General features: G+C 45.7%; 1 protein-coding gene across 6 annotated transcripts in view; it reads right to left on the reverse strand.

The window, feature by feature from the left end:
• The window catches only part of RNF157 (ring finger protein 157), a 97615-nt gene that overhangs the window by 18335 nt on the left and 59977 nt on the right, over positions 1-19303 (reverse strand). For 5 of the 6 annotated variants that reach the window (XM_034942926.3, XM_034942925.3, XM_055101558.2 and 2 more), the window contains 9 exons: positions 12971-13059; positions 6932-7078; positions 6290-6407; positions 5738-5804; positions 4777-4820; positions 4023-4070; positions 1826-1897; positions 1117-1276; positions 809-921 (listed from right to left, as the gene is read on the reverse strand). In XM_034942926.3, coding sequence (XP_034798817.3) covers positions 809-921; positions 1117-1276; positions 1826-1897; positions 4023-4070; positions 4777-4820; positions 5738-5804; positions 6290-6407; positions 6932-7078; positions 12971-13059 — 858 coding nt within the window. Of the gene's footprint in view, positions 1-808; positions 922-1116; positions 1277-1825; positions 1898-4022; positions 4071-4776; positions 4821-5737; positions 5805-6289; positions 6408-6931; positions 7079-12970; positions 13060-15001; positions 15068-19303 lie in introns of all 6 variants that reach the window. The other variant, XM_034942931.4, reaches the window with a different exon arrangement.

The following is a 19303-nucleotide window of genomic DNA, read 5'->3' on the forward strand; positions in this document are numbered from 1 at the left end:
AGTGCTAAACTTCTTAGGTGGTAAAATGTATGGTTCTTGCTTTCAAGCTTAGAGAATCCTTTCCAATCCAAAGTCAACTAAATAATCATCTATAATTTATTCTAGATTTTGAATGTTTTGCTTGGTTTGCTGTAATGTTTGTTTGGTTTGATGCTCTTAATATAGTTAACTAGTTACTCCAGCTGGAATTTATTTGGTAAGGAGTAAAGTGCTAAACTAATTTTTCCTCCTGAAATAGCTAACTAATTATCCTAATACCATTCACTAAATAATAATCTCTCCCAGCAGTGCGTTAGTCTAAAGAAAGACAGTATCTGCTGCTCTCTAACTGCAAAGCTTTGAGGTTTCACCCTAATATCAGCACTTACACTAGGAAACTGAAGTCAGTTACTTTATCTCAGGCACTGAGGCCACAAAACAGGATAAAGAAAAACAGTTACTTTCTTCGAGGATTCAAATAAAGATAATAAATTGTATTTAAATCCAAAATAATCGTCCCATTGTTTCTGCCTGGGGGAGTTCAAGTTGAACCTCACTGGAGTGAAACTGCAAGCAGATGGCTCTAGGAATGGTAAACATTAACTGGACACCAAGTTCTCAAGGAGGAAAAGGGAGGTTTTCATGACCAGTATTCAATTTTCCACAGTAATAAGTTGGTTTTAACGCATGCTCTCAGCCAGCTTGCTAAATACTGCAGCATGCCCTGGTCTAATTCCTTGCTGCAATGCCACGTAGAGAAGCATGAAAAGTTTAAAAAAGCCAATGAGGCATTTGCTTCAGAGGGGCCGTGGTTCCGAGCCCAACTTACTGAATGCTCTTCAGAGTCAGATGTCTGGGATGAGATGATGGGGTTAAAACTGGTTGGGGACAAGGGGCCCAATTTTTTCCTCATGGCTCGGATCTGAAGCAGTGCCCGGAAGGCTGTGAAGAAGAAAACAGGCAATCAGGACATCCTGATACAGGATTAAGAATGAACAAGAGCCCAGACAGAAACCATGATCCCTCCCAGCGCGCATCTGTTTGTCAGATCCAGCAGCAGCACATGCTTCAGTGTTTTGTAAATGTCCTCTTGTCCCCTCTCCCACCCACCAGTCCCCCTGCCGCTCTGGGGCTTACGCAGTCGGCAGATGGGACAGTTGTTGGCCTGGTAGCGCAGCGTGTCTGCACAGGTGTTACAGAGGCAGAGGTGGCGACAGGGCAGAATCAAGGTGTCCCGGACATCCGAGAGACACACCACACACTCGGCACTGTTATCACTCACTTCGTCTTCAGCCACCTGGCCGAGGAGAAAGAAATGTAGCCAATGGCACAAAGCCCTTCCTGTCCCATACTTTACTGACAAGGCAGCGTGGCTGAAGAGCTAAGATAAGTAATAATTACGAACAAAATCTGCATTGACATTGGACTTTGTCATTTACCCAGTGCGTCCACACACTTAGCTTCACTTCTTCTGGGAAGTGTTTATCTAAAATTGAGAGGACGAGACTAACCACTCGAGCTCCTCCTATAAGGCCCAGAGCTGGGCCTCTCAAGTCTCAGCTGAAGGGACTTAGGGGATCACACAGATAAAGGAAAAGGAGCAAAGAAAGGGCCCTGGTGGAAACCGAGTTGGACAGAGCTCTGTGGCAGAACAAAGCCAAACCAGCCTACTTTTCTCATTTCCAAAGTGGTAAAAGCGTAATGATCTGAAATGAGGAACAAGAAAATACCCTTCTAAGACCTAACTGATTTCAGAGTTTGGCACGCTAAATTTCTGGACGCTGGCTTACGATTTCTCACTTGGCCTCCTGGAAAGAGTACATTCAGAATTTTGGGTAAAACTTACCTTAGAATCTTGTGTGTTGTACTTGTTTTCAATTCCATAGATCTCCTGAAGGAGGTAGCTGACCCCATCTACCTGAACAGCAAACAGAAAGGTTCAAGGACAGGCTGTCTCTACTGAGAGACAAGAGTGGGAACTCCCTCCAGTCTTACCTCTTTTGGTAACCAAGGACTACCGATTCATAATGAGAAAAAAAATCAAAGGCCTGGATAAGTAAAAGATGCTTTTATTTACTTATGTTTTCTCTTTGAGAGAAGAAAGAAAATCAAATATTTAATTCACCCATCATTATATACAACAGGGAACATAAAATTTCACAAATACAATAATAATACTTGCACTGCAGCTTACTATTATGGACAATTAAGAAGGCATAGACTAGAAAAAGGATGGAAGGTATGCATTAAAATCTAGGCATTTGCTATGTAATCCAATTTGAGTTCAGACATTATACAAATAAAGGAATGGAAAAGAGAAAGAAAAAGAAGAAGAAGTTGGCAAGGAAAAAGATGGGAAGGGAAAATATGGATGCAAAGGGCGATAGCAAGACCTTGAGGGAGAGGCTAATGGTGTGTACCCCACACCATGAAGCCACCCCATCCCCAACATGCAGCAAAATTACACCTCTTGGCCCTGTTTCCTTTTTTTTTTTTTTTTTTTTTTTTGAGATAGGGTCTTGCTCTGTCATCCAGGCTGGAGTGCAGTGGCACCATCTTGGCTCACTGCAACCTCCACCTCCTGGGTTCAAGCGATTCTCCTGTCTCAGCCTCCTGAGTAGCTGCGATTACAGGGTGTGCACCACCATGCCTGGCTAATTTTTGTATTTTGTGGTAGAGATGGGGTTTCACCATGTTGACCAGGCTGGTCTCAAACTCCTGACCTCAAGTGATCCACCTGCCTCAGGCTCCCGAACTGCTAGGATAACAGAGATGAGCCATCAAGCCCGGCCAGCCCTGTTTCTTAAAACCCCAACTACCAAGGCCCAATCCCACTCCCATTAACCTGGGCCATGTCAGTGTCTAAGTTGGCCCTGCCCCATTTACTTTTAGGAGCACACTCTTCTGCCTCACCTCTGTTTCTTAGCCATCCCTTCCCCTAAGACATAGCCTGTCGCTGATTTTATATCCCACTCTCCGGTTTAACAGTCTGTTGCTAATGCCAATCTAACAAGAGGAAAATGGACAAACCATTTTCCTCTAGCTACACAAGCCTTTCCACCCATCCAGGCCTCCTGGAGAACCAGGCCTTCCCCCATGAGGCAACTCACCAAGGCCTGGCCTGCCCAGGTAGTGCCCTGGGCCTGAGCCCAGGATCTGTTTCCTCCTCTGCTGCTCTCAAAACTTGTTTTCATGCAGTGATTATATTGGAAAACTAATTTATCCTAAGATATTCTTATTATTGACCTCATTAAAAGAGAGGCGAGTAATTAACCTAAAAGAACGAACAGTGTAGAATTTCAGGTATCTATCACCCATCTACAGGAAGGCTTTTCTTTGCATCTCGAGGAAGCCCAACCCTGCCTCCTACCCAGCTGCTCTACACCCTCTGTGAGATGACCTGCCCCTCACCCACCCTCCCTTGCCAATGCCACTGGCACCACTCTCTCTCCTCCCAGTGATGTCTCCTCCTACCTCTACAAGAGTGGAAAGAAAAGTGCTGGCACATGGTAGGGGCTGGGACTTTCTAGCAGACATATGCACAAGGTGCTGATCATTCTGGAAGAGGGAGAATGGCTAACATTGAATTTTAGAAAAGGAATGGATAAATTAAGCCAATGACTCTAATTACACTAAATTGGACCCTAATGCTTTATCCTTTCGCTTGAAATGTTTCTCACTCTGGCATTTTAAATAAAAAGAGTTCTCCCTAAACCCAATGTTGGGAAATAAATCTTGTTCTTTCATTTCTCAAGTCCTTTGCTCAGATAAAGGCTCCCTCAACACCAACACTTCTGGAACAACGAAGACCTCAAAAATCAGCATTCCTTTCAGGCCACCCAAGTCGTTTGTAATAGCTTGTAACATTCAAAAGCACTCCCTTTTTTTCTTTTCTTCTTTGATTAAAAAAAAAAGAGGAAAAGGAGAGAGCAAAAAGTAAAACAAAAACAAAAACAAAAAAAGAGGGAGAGAGAAGAAGAAAGGAAAGAATAAAAGGAAGGAAGGACCCTAATACTAACAGTCTGTGGTCTTCAAATACTTACTACTTGTTTCTGTTTGAGAGGCTTGACACAGAAAGTTCCATCTGTGTGCTGGAATGAAAATATGAAAGTTATGACAAGGAAGGGAGGGTAATAAAGCACCAGGTATTCTTCTGTTACATCTCCCAGTTACAGTCGCCCTCCCTGATCTGCAGTTTCATTTTCCATGGTTTCAATTACCCGCCATCAACCACTGTCTGAAAATATTACATACAATATTTTGAGAGAGAAAGATCACATTCAGACTTTTATTACCTTATAGTTATAATTGTTTTAGTTTACTATTATTCTTAGTCTCTTACTGTGCCTAACTTATGAATTAAACTTTATCATAGGTGTGGATGTGGTATGGGAAAAACCACAGTGTATATGAGGGTTCTGTACGATCTGCAGTTTCAGGCATCCACTGGGGGTCTTGGAACTTATCTCCTGAGGATAAGGGGGGACTACTGTACACATGTTCCTGGACATTCTCAGAGCAGAATTATACAATCCTAATTCTTTAAAGGTCTTATAATTATCCAGTCTAGCCTTTCTTTCTTTTATTTATTTATTTATTTTGAGACAGAGCCTCACTCTATCGCCCAGGCTGGAGTGCAGTGGTGCCATCTCAGCTCACTGCAACCTCTTTCACCATTATAGCCTCTAAAGCCAGACCCATTCTGCTGAGCTCAGGCACCCAGCAAACGGGTTACATGTGTCTCACATGAAAGAAAGGGCTAAAGGCAATAAAGCGAGGCCCTCTAAAGTCACTCACCTTCTCAAAAGTACCCAGCAGTACATGGCAATGGCCAAAATACTCTGAAAGAAACAAAGGCACGTGAGTGAAGAAGCCCAAACAGCATACCTTGATGCCCATGACTTTCTCCAGTTCCCTGCAATTTGGCAAACCAAATGTGCCAGTCTGTCTCTAGAAGGGGCACGTTATATAACCCATACTTTTTTTTTTTTTTGAGACAGAGTCTGGCTCTGTTGCCTGGGCTGGAGTGTGGTGGCATGATCTTGGCTCACTGTGGCCTCTGCCTCCCGGTTCCAGCAATTCTCCTGCCTCAGCCTCCCAAGCATCTGGGATTACAGGCATGAGCCACCATGCCCGGTTACTTTTCTGTATTTTTAGTAGAGACGGGGTTTCACTATGTTGGTCAGGCTGGTCTCAAACTCTTGACTTCAGGTGATCTGCCCGCCTCAGCCTCCCAAAGTGCTAGGATTACAGGGATGAGCCACTACGCCCAGCTAAACCACATTTTTTTGAGACTGAGCCTCACTCTGTCACCCAGGCTGGAGTGCAGTGGCACAATCTCAGCTCACTGCAACCTCCGCCTCCCAGGTTCAAACGATTCTCCTGCCTCAGCCTCTTAAGTAGTTGAGATTACAGGTGCACACTGCCATACCCAGCTGATTTTTGTATTTTTAGTAGAGACAGGGTTTCCCCATGTTGCCTAGGCTGGTCTCGAACTCCTGACCTCAGGTGATCCACCCACCTCGGCCTCCCAAACTGCTGGGATTATACGTGTGAGCCACTATGCCCAGCCAAACCCACACTTTTCACATCAGCCCAGGAGCTTGGAGTCACAGATGTGAGAGGATGCAGAGACTGCCTGACTCACAGTCACAAACACCCACAAAGAAGGCATGTTGTTCTGGGGCCACAGCTGCTGCCAGGAATATGCCACAAAAGAGCAGTGTGCGCAGCCAAAGAGGACAGAAATCGCCCCTACCGTCTCCTTCATCCACCACGGCATGTACCACTAGAGGGTAAACTTCTCGGTCTAAATCAAAGCCAAGCTGAAGGGAAAGAAAAGGAAAGGAAGAAAAAAAAAGAGGACTTAACACATTTACATGGCACAGCTAATCTCAGAAAGGGCGATACTGTCAAGAAGCATTAATCTCATCTCTGCTCCTCATTCTTTAGCCTTGTTAATTACCCAAGTTTGTTAACTGAGGGCCATCAGCTGCTTTTTAAAAATGTCATAGATGTAAATGAGAACCTCTAATCTATAGGTTTTTTTTTTTCTTTGAGCATGGCTTTCTCAAAGTATCCTAGACTAATGGGCTATTTCCATTCCTAGGGAATGGAAAAATTAACAAAGTTAGGTATATTCTTGATGCAAAATAAGCAGAGCTTTAAAAGGACATGATGAAGTCACAAGGCTGAAAGGTAAGCATGGCCTTCAAGCGTCCGAGCAGCCCCTTTGCTGTCAGACCGAGTCCTAAGTAGCCCCTAGGCCCTTCTGAGTGGATGTGGGAAACCCTCCCCAGAGGCAGCTCACCTCCTCTTCGGCCCACTCGGAGGGATCCACGGTGTGGGAGGGCAGGCAGAACTGCTGACACACTCCTCGCTTGTACTGCACAGTCTCCGACTGGAGGCTGTTGTCTTTGGGAATGTAGCTATTGATACAAGTGGGAGGCAAAGCAAAAGTCAGTATCCGGCACAGATGGGTCTGACAACTTCCTCTGCTCATGCCTGTTCTCAATTATCAACAGGGTCTAGCGAAGAGAAGAAAGGGTCCTTTATAATCCATTTCCTTTGCTCTTGCTTGGCAACGTTAAACTTTTCTATTCAACCCACACATCCAAAGAAAGGTAGCTTACTAGATTTTTAACAGCATGTTAAGGACCTGAAGGACTATACCACCATTTGTCACTATACCAAGATGGCACAATTTGAAGAGAAAAGGTAAAGGGTAGGGCTTTGTAGAAGAAAGTCTAAATTCAGGAACCAGATCTCATCTGGCTGCAGAAAAAGAATGTTTTCCGCCCTTGCTGAGTGGATAAGACATGGACTCTCCCTATCTGGGAAGGAAGTGGCTCGCCTGGTCTCCTGATCTTACCTGGTAATACCATTCTGGAACTCTTCCGTGGCCTGGTAATAATCTGGGAAGGAAGTGGCTCTCCTGGTCTCCTGATCTTACCTGGCAATACCATTCTGGAACTCTTCCGTGGCCTGGTAATAGATGGTGATGGCTACCCGAGCATCTGTGTCAAAGGTGAACTCAACATTGTAGTGGACTTTAGCTTTACTGGCCTCTTCTCCAGGGCTCTTCACTTCCTCAGCACATCTAGAAAACCAGAGACTCAGCATTTGCAGAGTAGCATATCAATATTTTAAAATTTACCTTTAAAAAAATTAGCAATATATTGTGGGCTTCTCTGAATGATCATAAGCATAGGTCTACCTCTTCATTCTGAATGATCACAGAGTGCTTCATGACCCATGTTGCTGGGCATTCAGGTTACTTCTGGTATCTCACAGTGCTACCACTACACCATTGTGCATTTGGCACTTTTGTTTTTATTTTAATAAAAGTTATTAATCACATAGTTTAAATAGTTTCCTCAAGGCAAAAAACAGCAGGCCTTACTTCTTCCCTTTCCTCGTCTTCAGAGGACACCCCTTTTAGTGATCATTTTGGCATTTACCCACATTTCTAAAAAATATACTTGGGTTACTACTTCTTGATTTTTCAGTTTCAGGCGATATCTATGGGTTTCCTACTATAGAAACAAGGATTTCTTTCTCTTTCCTCACTGTGCTCCATGTAGGAACTCCGCCATCCCCCCAGTGTAGCTGCATCATGATTTTATTATAATAGTCCAGTACATTTGTGTCTGTATTACTGTGATTACACAAACTTATAATCTATGATTATTTTTCTTTTCCTGCATAACTTTTTCTTAGTGCTCATCCTGTTTTTTTTTTTTTTTTTTTCTTCCAGTTGCGTAGTTTCCTATGTACTCATCACAAATTCCAACCCAAGCTCTCTGGGGCTGTCTAAATCTCTCAAGATGTTCAGATGCACCAAGCGGTCTATTCATTTCATCTTATTGAGGAGGTCCCTTGGACTTGCTCCCATCTGTACTTGGCTCTCTGCACCTGGCTCCCAGTCGCCACCCTGGAATCTCTCTCCCCCTCCATCATCCTGGTGGGTCCCTTTTGCCTCTGTCCTCCTGTAGAAGCTCATGTTTCCTGCACCTCAAGTCTTCCTCTGTCTTGGGTTATTCTTTCATATCGGTGGAGCACGTGTCCTGCCAGCTTCCTGAAAAAGGGTGTGTTGGGAAATAAACTTTTGAGAGCTATTATTCAACATTCACACTTCACTGAAAGTTTGGCTGAGCAAAGTATTCTAGATTATAAATAATTTCTAAAAGACACTGAAAGCCTTTTCGCTGCCTTATTTTTCACCTCCCAGCGTTGCTCCCAAGAAGTCTGAAGTCGTTCCAACTGTTGATCCTTCTTCTTCTGAAAGCTTACAGACGGTCCTCTTTCTCATCCATTGTGTGGGCACTTGGTGGTCCTTTCCATTTAGAAACTTGTACCCTCTGGTTCTGAGAAGTTTTCTTAAATTCTATGTCACTGATGATTTCCTTCCTTTTATATTCTCTGTTCTCTGTAGAACCCGTTAGTTGGATGTCAGACCTTCTAAATGCGTGCTCTATTACTTGCATCTTTCTTCTTCTATTTTCCTTCTCTCTGGATTTTTGCTCTACTTTCTAGAATATTTCAAGTTTTCTTCCTATCATTCTATTGAAATTTTCATTTCTGCTCCCTGTTTTTAATTTCTAAAAGCTATTTTTTTTGGTTTCATAAACACTTTGTGTCATTGTGTCCATGAAAGAAAAAGATAACTTCTCTCATGTCTTTGAGACTATTAATGAAGTTTTCTTCTTCCTGCATAGCTTTTGTTTCCAATTAGATTTTTTTTACTTTATTATTATTTTATATAGAGATGGGGTCTCACTATGTTGCCCAGGCTGGTCTCAAACTCCTGGGCTTAAGTGATCCTCCTGCTTTGGCCTCCCAAAGGTCCGGGATTAGAGGTGTGAGCCACCACACCCGGCCTAGTTAGGTTTTTTTTTTTTGAGATGAAGTCTTGATCTGTCACCCAGGCTGGAGTGCAATGGCACGATCTTGGCTCATTGCAACCTCTGCCTCCTGGATTCAAGTGATTCTCCTGTCTCAGCCTCCCAAGTAGCTGGGATTATAGGCGTGTGCCACCAGGCCCAGCTAATTTTTTTGTATTTTTGTAGAGATGGGGTTTCTCCATGTTGGCCAGGCTGGTCTCGAACTCCTGACCTCAAGTGATCCACCCGCCTCACCTTCCCAAAGTGCTGGGATTATAGGCGTGAGCCACCGCACCTGGCCTAGTTAGGTTGTTTTAAAATGTTGGTTTGTTTTGCTACTGTCTTTCCTATTATAGGCATTCCTTACACATCTAAGAATCTGTGGCTGTCTGCTTGTATTTAAGATATTTAAACTGCTGATTAGAGCTCTGAGTGCACAGCAGGACTTGGGGATCCTGGGCTTCACTGTGGGCTGACCTGGATTTGTTGAGGAACCTCTAACTCTAGTCTCTTAGGTTTTCCTATCCAGGCAGGTCCAATTTCCAGAAAACATTTTTCCTCTCTCTTGACAAAGGCCTGGCTGCCAGCATTCTAGGGGCAGAGTGGAGAGGCAGCTGGAGGGCTCAACATCCAGTATGCCAGGATCCACTCACCTGCTGTTTTGTTTTGAGACAGGGTCTCACTCTTGCCCAGGCTGGAGTGCAGTGCTGTGATCGTGACTCATTGCAGCCTTGACCTCCCTAGGCCCAGGTGATCCTCCCACTTCAGCCTCCCAAGTAGCTGGGACTACAGGTGTGCACTACCATGCTTGGCTAATTTTTGTATTTCTTGTAGAGACAGGGCTTTCCCATATTGCCCAGGCTGGTTAGCCTGTTTTTAGTACTGGCCATTAGCTGTGCCTGGGTCTCTCTTGTCCAGAGATTCTCTGTTTTGACCTTTCCAGGGAGAGTCATCTGCCTGCCTTTGGCCCAGGTGTAGGAATGTAGTTCTGGCTGTGGGGTACAAGGGAGGGGATCTGCCTACCTTGCAGGCAGACTTTCTACCAATCCTCTTCATTTTAGCCCCCAACCTCAACTTCTAGAGGGACCTGGCACTGCTAATTTCTGAACCCTTTGGGGGATAATATCACAGTATAAATTGGGTGATTCTCAACTTTTCTTTCTGCTAGTTCAGGATTCTGATTTCCTGGGTCTACTAAGTCATTTAACATTCACTATGTGTTTCCGGCTTCTAAAATGTTGTTGCTGTTGCTCTCTTCCCATTCTCCAAATATTTACAGATTTATGCCTTTTTAAAGAAATTTTTAAAATTATTTATTTATTTATTTTATTGAGATGGAGTCTCACTCTGTTGCCCAGGCTGAAGTGCAGTGGCACAATCTCGCCTCACTGCAACCTCTGTCTCCCGGGTTCACATCATTCTCCTGCCTCAGCCTCCCAAGTAGCTGGGATTACAGTGCCTGCCACCACGCCCGGCTAATTTTTTGTATTTTTAGTGGAGACGGGGTTTCACTGTGTTAGCCAGGATGGTCTCGATCTCCTGACCTCGTGATCCGCCCGCCTTGGCCTCCCAAAGTGCTGGGATTACAGGCATGAGCCACTGCACCGGGCCTTATTTTTTATTTTTTAGTTGGAGTCTCACTCTGTCACCCAGAGTGGAGCGCAGTGGTACAATCTCGGCTCACTGCAACCTCTGTCTCCTGGGTTCAAGCAATTCTCCTGCTTCAGCCTCCAGAGCAGCTAGGGTTACAGATGCGTGCCACCATGTCTGGCTAATTTTTGTATTTTTAGTAGAGACGGGGTTTTACCATGTTGGCCAGGCTGGTCTTGAACTCCTGACCTCGGTGATCCGCCCGCCTTGGTCTCCCAAAGTGCTGGGATTACATGCATGAGCCATCATGCCCGGCCAGATTTATGCCTTTTAAATACATGTTTATAATTACTTAATGGGGTTTTCAGAGGAAGCAAAAGTCGGTGTTCAATCCTCCATCTTTACCTGGAAATCCGAGAATCAGAATTTATTCCCATAATCACAGAAAAACAAAACAAAGAACACCCTTCAAGTTAACATTTATTGAACACCAGGTGTTTTCCCTTCTGTTACCTTAATTTTGACAACCACCATGAAAGGTAAAGTTGATTATCACCATTTTACAGATAAAAGAACCTGAAGCTCAGACACTCATTCAAGCAAGCATCTGTGGACCTGGGAGGCAAACTGCTCTGCTGCTTCCAAGTCTGGTTCTTCTAGCGCATGACAGCTGCTTCATCCTATTCTAGAGCTGCAGCCAGGCTGCCACGGCAGAGGCTATGACCTCACAGCAGCTCAGGCCCTTGAATGGTCTCCATCAAATGTGTGAATGTGCCATATGTGATGAGAGAAACCAAGTGGACAGAGTAGCTGGCAATGGCAGGCCCCGGGGCCTCGTTAGTCTGCTCTGCTGCTGGATGAACTCCCCTGGGTCGGGTCGGGGGACTGTTCTGCAGCAGACAGGTACCTCCTTGAATCTCTCCTCCCCAGAGTTGACCCTGGGGTGGAGAGAAGCATAGCTGGGGAACCAGCAGAAACTTCAGGGACAAATAAAATATAAAAAATTAAGAGACAGAAACAGAAAATAGATTAGTGGTTACTTAGGGCTGGGAGGACTGCTTGAGCCCGGGAAGTCAAGGCTGCAGTGAGCTGAGATTCTGCCACTGTACTGCAGCCTGGGTGACAAAGTGAGACTCTGGGCCAGGTGCGGTGGCTCACACCTGTAATCCCAGCACTTTGGGAGGCTGAGACGGGCAGATCACCTGAGGTTGGGAGTTCAAGACCAGCCTGACCAACATGGAGAAACTCCGTCTCTACTAAAAACACAAAATTAACCGGGCGTGGTGATGCATGCCTGTAATCACAGCTACTTAGGAGGATAAGGCAGAAGAATCGCTTGAACCTGGGAGGCGGAGGTTGCAATGAGCCGAGATCGCAGTGAGCCGAGATCGTGCCATTGCACTCCAGCCTGGGCAACAAGAGCGAAACTCCATCTCAAAAAAAAAAAGCGAGACTCTGTCTCAAATATATATATATATATATATATCAGACAGAAACATCGTAATGCTAATAAGGCTGTTCTATACAAGCATGAGATGGTCTCTGAGTCATCTTCCTTGCCTATTCAGAAAAATCTGGGACCTTGATTTGCCCTAACCAAATTTTTTCACCAGAGAATCAGACAGCCTTGGTAGACATATCATCTAGGGGTGGCGGGCAGTGGGAATGTATCAGACTAAAAATTACACTGTCTCAAGGATGGCACCAAGAAGGCAAATGACGATAATTAACATTGATGATGAGGATTAAGCAACCAACCCAGTGCACTATGAGTTCCTTAGAGAACAGACACATGATATAGGGAATAAAAAAGAAAAAGAAGGCTGGGTGCGGTGGCTCACGCCTGTAATCCCAGCACTTTGGGAGGCCAAGGCAGGCGGATCACGAGGTCAGGAGATCGAGACCATCCTGGCTAACACGGTGAAACCCCGTCTCTATTAAAAATACAAAAAATTAGCCGGGCGTGGTGGCGGGCGCCTGTAGTCCCAGCTACTCGGGAGGCTGAGGCAGGAGAATGGCGTGAACCCTGGAGATGGAGCGTGCAGTGAGCCGAGATTGCGCCACTGCACTCCAGCCTGGGTGACAGAGCAAGACTCCGTCTCAAAAAAAAAAAAAAAAAGAAAAAGAAAATATAGCAATAAAATAAAGGATTTGATATTCTAAGTTCAAATTTCCCATTTTTACATTGGCTTGTTGGAGTAGCTGCAAAACTTCCCATTTTCCCTTAATAATTCTTCTTCCCTTTTAAAAAATATCCATAAAATAAGGATACTAAGCATTTCTAGGCAAGCGAAAGTTTTTCACAAACACAGACGATTGCATCCAGTGCTGAACAACATGGGTGTGGACGGCCTGATCTCAGCAGAAAGTAGCGCCCGCACTCCTGTCTGAGGCCTGGAGACGCAAGCTCTGGGGCTGCCGGAAACTGCTGCATGAGTTCCTTGGGAAGTCTGTCCCCCAGCCCCCAGCCTCCCCAAAGGAAGGTGCCTGGGACCTGGCCCCAGCCTCTGGGAACTTACTTGACGAGCCTCAGTGTGTCCTTTCGGATATTGACCAGGCTTCTCAGAGTCTTCACGGGTTCTTGGGGAGGTGGGGCGGCGTAAGGAAACTGTGTCAGAAACAAAGCAGGAGAAGGTGGTGTGTTTAAAAAGACCCACAGCTGTCCCTCGCTTTACAGTTCACCAAGAATAGCCCTAAGAGGTGAGGCAGGAAGGCACAACTCTCCTAATTCAGTGAGGAAACTGAAACTCCGACATACTGAGTCAACCTGCTCAAGGTCACAGCTAGCGGGAAAACTGGGATGCAATTTGGGGCCCAAAGAGCCAGATTTATCTTCTTTTTCCATTATGTGAAGCTTATTTCGGTCAGTGTTCAAAACCTGGAGAATTAATAAAAAAAAAACCACTGAAGTTCCAAATACCAAAGGACACACTGTGGCTGAGTTAATCACAAAAGGCTTTTCCATCTGACCTCAGACGACAGGGAGCCAGAACTGCAAGCCCTTTCCTTCGGTGAGGCCATACGGTATCCCAGGAATTTAGGGACTGCAAATAAAAGAGAACCCCATCATGTGTACAGAGCTGAAGTTTGCAAACAGTAAAGAACAAACTTCCCCTGCAGCTGATCATATAAAGCAGAGCTCTTTAACATGTGAGCCAAGAGTTATTTTGGGGTCACCAAAGGTTTATGGTTGTCTTCATCATTTACCATCCACTTTGCCCGTTTAGACCTTTGGATTTGAAGTTCTGGGTTGTTGATAATAATGAGATAAAGAAAGGGGAAATAGCCAAAAATTTCACTGGGAATTGCCTTCTGAGGATCAAGAATGATTTCAAATGTTCCCAGTATTTTTAAAATGTTATTTGGGCAATCAAAATGTTTTAACATATAATTCCCAAAAAACCTACTGGTCTCTGCAGCTTTGCAAAACTGTGGTTCTCTTGGCTCAAGAAGAGTCTACCTCCATAGTGTGGTATCACAAAACAGGACACCCAAGTTATAATCAAATTGTGCCTTCACAGGTTTTTATTGAATATGGTTATTTTACTTGGGAAACAATATAGTTAAACCATAGTTAAGGTGCATCTGACTTTATGTATGCAGTATGATTGCTTATAATTCACAGGTATGAATGTGACTCTTACATTCAATAGAAATTATCTTCATTCAGATTACTCACTTTGTGGGCATGATGCAGTAATTTACTTTTTCATTGATATATTAACCATACATTCTTTTAAAAATGATAGTTTTTTCTAATTACAAAGTAATACATGTTTAAGCAGAAAACTTGAAAAACACAAAAAAGTACAAAACTATCCCTAATTTTACTACTCGGCAATACCAAAATTAACATTATGGAATACGTATCTCCATCCGTCCGTCTATCCATCCATCTGTCCACCTCTATATCTATGTGCTGTTTCAAACTGAACATACTATTTTGCAGTTTCTTTTTCACCTAAAAAGATGTGGTAAACATTTTTAAAGTCTATAATTTTGATAACATTGCAGATAATAGCATACTTTAATCAATTCCATATTATTCAGTATTTTATGTTGGTTTTACTTTTTTTCGCAGCTATAAATGTTGTGGTGAATATCCTTGTCCCTATATTTCTGCATGCTTGTTTGATTATTTCCTAAGGACAAATTCCTAGAAGTGGAATTACAGGATCAAAGAGTAAGCATATTTTTAAGACTTTAAAAATTATTTTGCCAAACAGTTTTCCACAAAGCTGACTCCAACTTTGCCCTCCTGCAAGCAGTGCATCAGGAGGCCTTGACATGGTAAAACTGAAATTCTAGTTCAGATCCCATCTGTGGCCTGTTTCTCCTCCCCCAACTTTCCTAGGCTGTCATACTAAAGGAATTTAAAACAATTTTTAAATAAGCTTAAGCAAAAAGTAATTAGGCAGGAAAATCCGACACAAACGCTAGTCTATTCTAAAGCCAAAATAAATGACTTTGGGATTAAAATTTTTTTCTGGAGTAGCAAAGTTAATCATTTTCATTTGTACAGGTACTTGGGCGTTATCCATAACTCCTACCTGCATTTCAAAAAAAAGATGCGTCTTTTCCCTTATTCTTTACTCTTTCTCCTCCATAGCCACTCCCTGCCGCAAAAGAGAGAAAAATAAAAAGAAAGAAAAAAAAATCCTGGCACTCTTTATCCTCCATTTTGAATATATCTGATGATAACTGTGGCAATGAAACATAAGCTATTTGGCTCTTAAGGAAAGGTATCAGTGAGTTCAATTGTTTATAAATCCACCCCTATACTTTAGGCTCTCCCTGTACACACACATACACGCACAAGACAACAACGGCAAATCTGTTCAGGAGAAGCTTGTTCGTGGGCTGCTACCTTCCAAAGTTTGTGCCTTGCTGGCCTTTCATTCATGCAATCAGAGTCTACATGCAACACTCCATGCCAGGAGTAAGGAGAGATTGAAAACCAAGAAGATAAGGCTCTGCTCTTTCAGGAAGCTGCATTATAAGGCAGCTGACATAGTAACTGTAATATCAAAGAGATTAAACATATGAATATTTTTTGCCACAAAAGGCAAAAATAAAGGAAGTGATCATTTCTGGCTGAGGTAATCTGAAGGCTTCATGGAGGAGGTGGTAGTTGATCTGGGATCCTAAAGGATAAATGAAATTTGCAAATTCAGAGATAACAGAGAAGATGGAAGGGACAGTAGGATCAGAGGCAAATTTTAAAAAAAATTTTTTTCTGCTCTTAGAGTTGTCTCCCATTCTTCTGTAAATCGATTTTGCCTACCATTACTCTCGAAATTTCTTAGTGAGTTATCTTCCTTTCAAAAATTACCATTTATTGAGTGCTCACTATTGATGACAGTGGTGGGCTGTCCGGAGCAGCCGCTGCCATCACAACGGCCGCTGCAGGGGGGTCGCAGGGAGCAGACAGACAGCCCCTCCACAGCTTGCCGCCCTGGAGGCCACCCCATGGGGCTGGCCGGGTTACCCACCAGCAGAGGAGCAGCGTGGCAGAAGAGCAGCGCGGTAGGGCAGAGAGGAGCCCCGAGGCAGAGCTGGGCCTTGGCCAGTGTCCCGCTTGCTCATGGAGCGCCAGGGCCAGGCCTGGGCGCGGAGCTGGGGCCATGCTTCAGGGGCCCCGGGCAGGAAGTGGGAGCAGCTTCCGCTTCGGGCACCTGGCCATTGGCGCAGCCACTGTGCCCACCCTGCCGAGGGTGCCAGGTTCCTGTGCCTCGGGAGGAGGTTCTGCGCAGCCCGTCTGGGGCTGCGCCCCCAGGTCTGCCCCACATTGGGGTGACCACTGAGCCTGACACTCCTGTGCAGATGGCCCGGCCCAGGCCCAGGCCCAGGATCCACTCTGTCCCAGACTGCCCGTGAAGCACCGGGGCAACAGGCAGAGCTCATGGCGATGTCACCCTGCCCTGGACACTGGCCCCGGCCCTGGCGCTGGCCCAGTGAGGACCTGGAGCCCCTGCCCTAGGCTGCAAGTGGGTGCTGCAGGGGCTGCATGCTCCACAGAGCCAGTGGAAGCCAGGAACAGGCAGCGGCCCCGCCTTGGGCTGTGGATCGGGGGCCTCCATAAGCTCTTGGAGACACGGAAAAGCCCTCCCACCCCCCCGCCCCAGCAGGCTCGGAAGTGCCTGCTCCTGCCGCCTAGCTTCTGCTTGCTCTTGGTGCTGGCTCTGATCTTAGAGCAGTGTGGGGCCAAGCCCAGGTGCTGTTGCAGCCAGGCTAGGAGTGCACATGCTTGGGGTAGCGCTGACAAGCCAGCCCCCTGCTGCCTCGGCCCCTTCCAGACTTTGGGCACTGATGAGCATGAGGGAAGGGGAAGGGGGAGAGGTGAGGGGGTGCTGAGGGCAGCTTGGTGCTGGCCTTCAGGGAGGACGTGAAGGCTGGGGGCCTGGCTGCCAGTCCCGCCCACCGGAGTGGGAACTTGTGTTGCCTTTTCTAGGCCTGCCCATGGCTGCCCAGGGACCAGTCTACCTGCACTTCCTCCCCTCTGAGGCCCATAAAAGGCCCAGGCTCAGCCAGAACAGAGCAGAGGTTGGGACCACCAGCTGCAGAGAGGAGCAACCTACTCCAGTGCCTCCTCTCTGCTGATAGCTGCAGAGATGTCCATAAGACCAGCTGCAGAGAGGAGCTACGCACTCCAGGGCCTCCTCTCTGCTGAGAGCTGCAGAGAAGACAGGATGACCTTCCTGCGGAAAAGAGCTTCCCACTCCAGGGTCTCTATGCTAGGACACTTGTCAGGACACCCTGGCTGCGGGAAGGAGCTACCCACTGCGGGTATCCTCTGAGCTGTTCTAAGGCTCAATAAGGCTCCTCTTCATCTTGTTCACCCTACGTTTGTCTGTGTATCTCATTCTTCCTTGTTGCAGGACAAGAATTTTGGACCCATGGAATGGTGGGACTAAAAGAGCTGTAACACAAACAGGACTGAAACATGCTCCTTGCTTGTCACGTTGCAGGCAAAGAGGAGAGAAGAGCTGTGGCCCATTGGGGAGCCCAGATCTGGGAGCTGCCCAAGCCAGGGCTATGACTTCCTCTTTGTGGCCCTGTAGTTCCTGGCATCTCCAAGCTTCCAGGTGCCACCACATTCCCTGGTGCCAACCGGGAGAGCTGCTTGCAGTGCACCTGGTCCAGCCACAGCCTCGCAGACAGCTGGCACCTATACTGGCACCTGGGGCTGCCAGCCCCACAGCAGCAGCTGGCGTGTCTGACTGCACAGTGGCCGGACCCCACTCTCGCTCACACACCCCTTGCTGCTCCATGCCTGACTTGCAGTCTCCCTTGGAGGCGTGGGATATAGGCTGGTAGTGTGAGCTGAGTGCAGCCCGTCAGGCCAAGTGGGTGGAAGAAGCCCAATGTGCCTGAGCCGAACCTGTGCAAGGCACCACTGGCCACAGGTTTCCAGCCAGAAAAGTGACACCCCAAAGATCACATAATACTATGTGCCAGGCACTATGCTGAGCTCTTTATTTATATTATCTTATTTAATCTTTAGAGGAATCCTGTGAAATAGTCATGGTTGTTCCCATTTTTGCAGGTAAGAAAATAGAGGTTGCAAAGAGGTTGAAAAACTTCTCTAAAGTCCCCCAAGTTTTAGGGAGCAGAGGTTATTTTTCTCTCTTTTTTTTTTTTTTCCCAGTAACTAACATGTCTTAAAGGGAGCAGAGTTGAGGTTTGAACACGTTCTACCTTTATCTTTCCCCAAGACGCTCTGGATGCAGCTTTTTAATCTAGAGATGAGATTTCCAAGGATTAAAGTGCTGGTTATTAAAAGATCTGAAGACACAAATTTATTTATTTTCTCATTCCTTTCTAAAGTCAAGACATCAGATAAATGTTTGTGTTTGTCCACACTATCTCCTCAATACATGCACCATTACTAAGTTATATTTAAGACAAAAGATGTATCCTGGCCGGGCACAGTAGCTCACGCTTGTAATTCCAGCATTTTGGGAGGCTGAGGCAGAAGGATCGCTTGAGCTTAGGAGTTTTGAGACCAGCCTGGGCAACATGGCGAGACTTTGTCCCCACAAAAAATAAAGAACTTAGTCAGCAGGGTGGCACACACCTGTAGTCCCAGCTACTCAGAAGGCTGACGCAAGAGGATCACTTGAGTCCAGGAGATTGAGGCTGCAGTGAGCTATGATAGCATCACTGCACTCCAGCTTGGGGGAGAGAGTGAGACCATCTCAAAAAGGAAAAAAAAGAGGCCAAGCGTGGTGGTTCATGTCTGTAATCCCAGCACTTTGGGAGGTCGAGGTGGGCAGATCACTTGAGGTCAGGAGCTTTGAGACCGGCCTGGCCAACATAGCAAAACCCCATCTCTACTAAAAATACAAAAATTAGCCGGGTGTGGTGGCATGGGCCTGTAGTCCCAGCTACTTGGGAGGCTGAGGCAGAAGAATTGTTTGAACCCAGGAGGTGGAGGTGGCAGTGAGCTGAGCTCATGCCACTGCACTCCAGCCTGGGCAACAAGCGAGACTCTGTCTCAAAAACAAAAAATAAGTATCTTATTTCAACCTAAAACCAGAGATCTCACTCATATGCTAACAGGTAAGTATGAAAGGAAAGAAAACTAATGCCTTCTTGGGACCAAGAAAGATGAAGCTCAGAACAGACTCAGGGCCAAGCATTTTTCTGAAGTACTCATGCACCAGTCCACTGTACTTAGCATTAGCAATCGTTTTCTCAGTTCATATCCACAGAGTTTCTGTTTTCTTTTTTAGAGTCTGCAAAGGGTAATTTTCTCAGCCCTAGGTCTACTGAGTAAGGGAGTGCATGGTGACAAGGAAGACCAGATAAAGTCTTTCTGATGTAAGCATCCTGGCATATCTGGAAACAGG

The sequence above is a fragment of the Pan paniscus genome, chromosome 19 (assembly GCF_029289425.2).
Source record: "Pan paniscus chromosome 19, NHGRI_mPanPan1-v2.0_pri, whole genome shotgun sequence".
Lineage (NCBI taxonomy): Eukaryota > Metazoa > Chordata > Mammalia > Primates > Hominidae > Pan > Pan paniscus.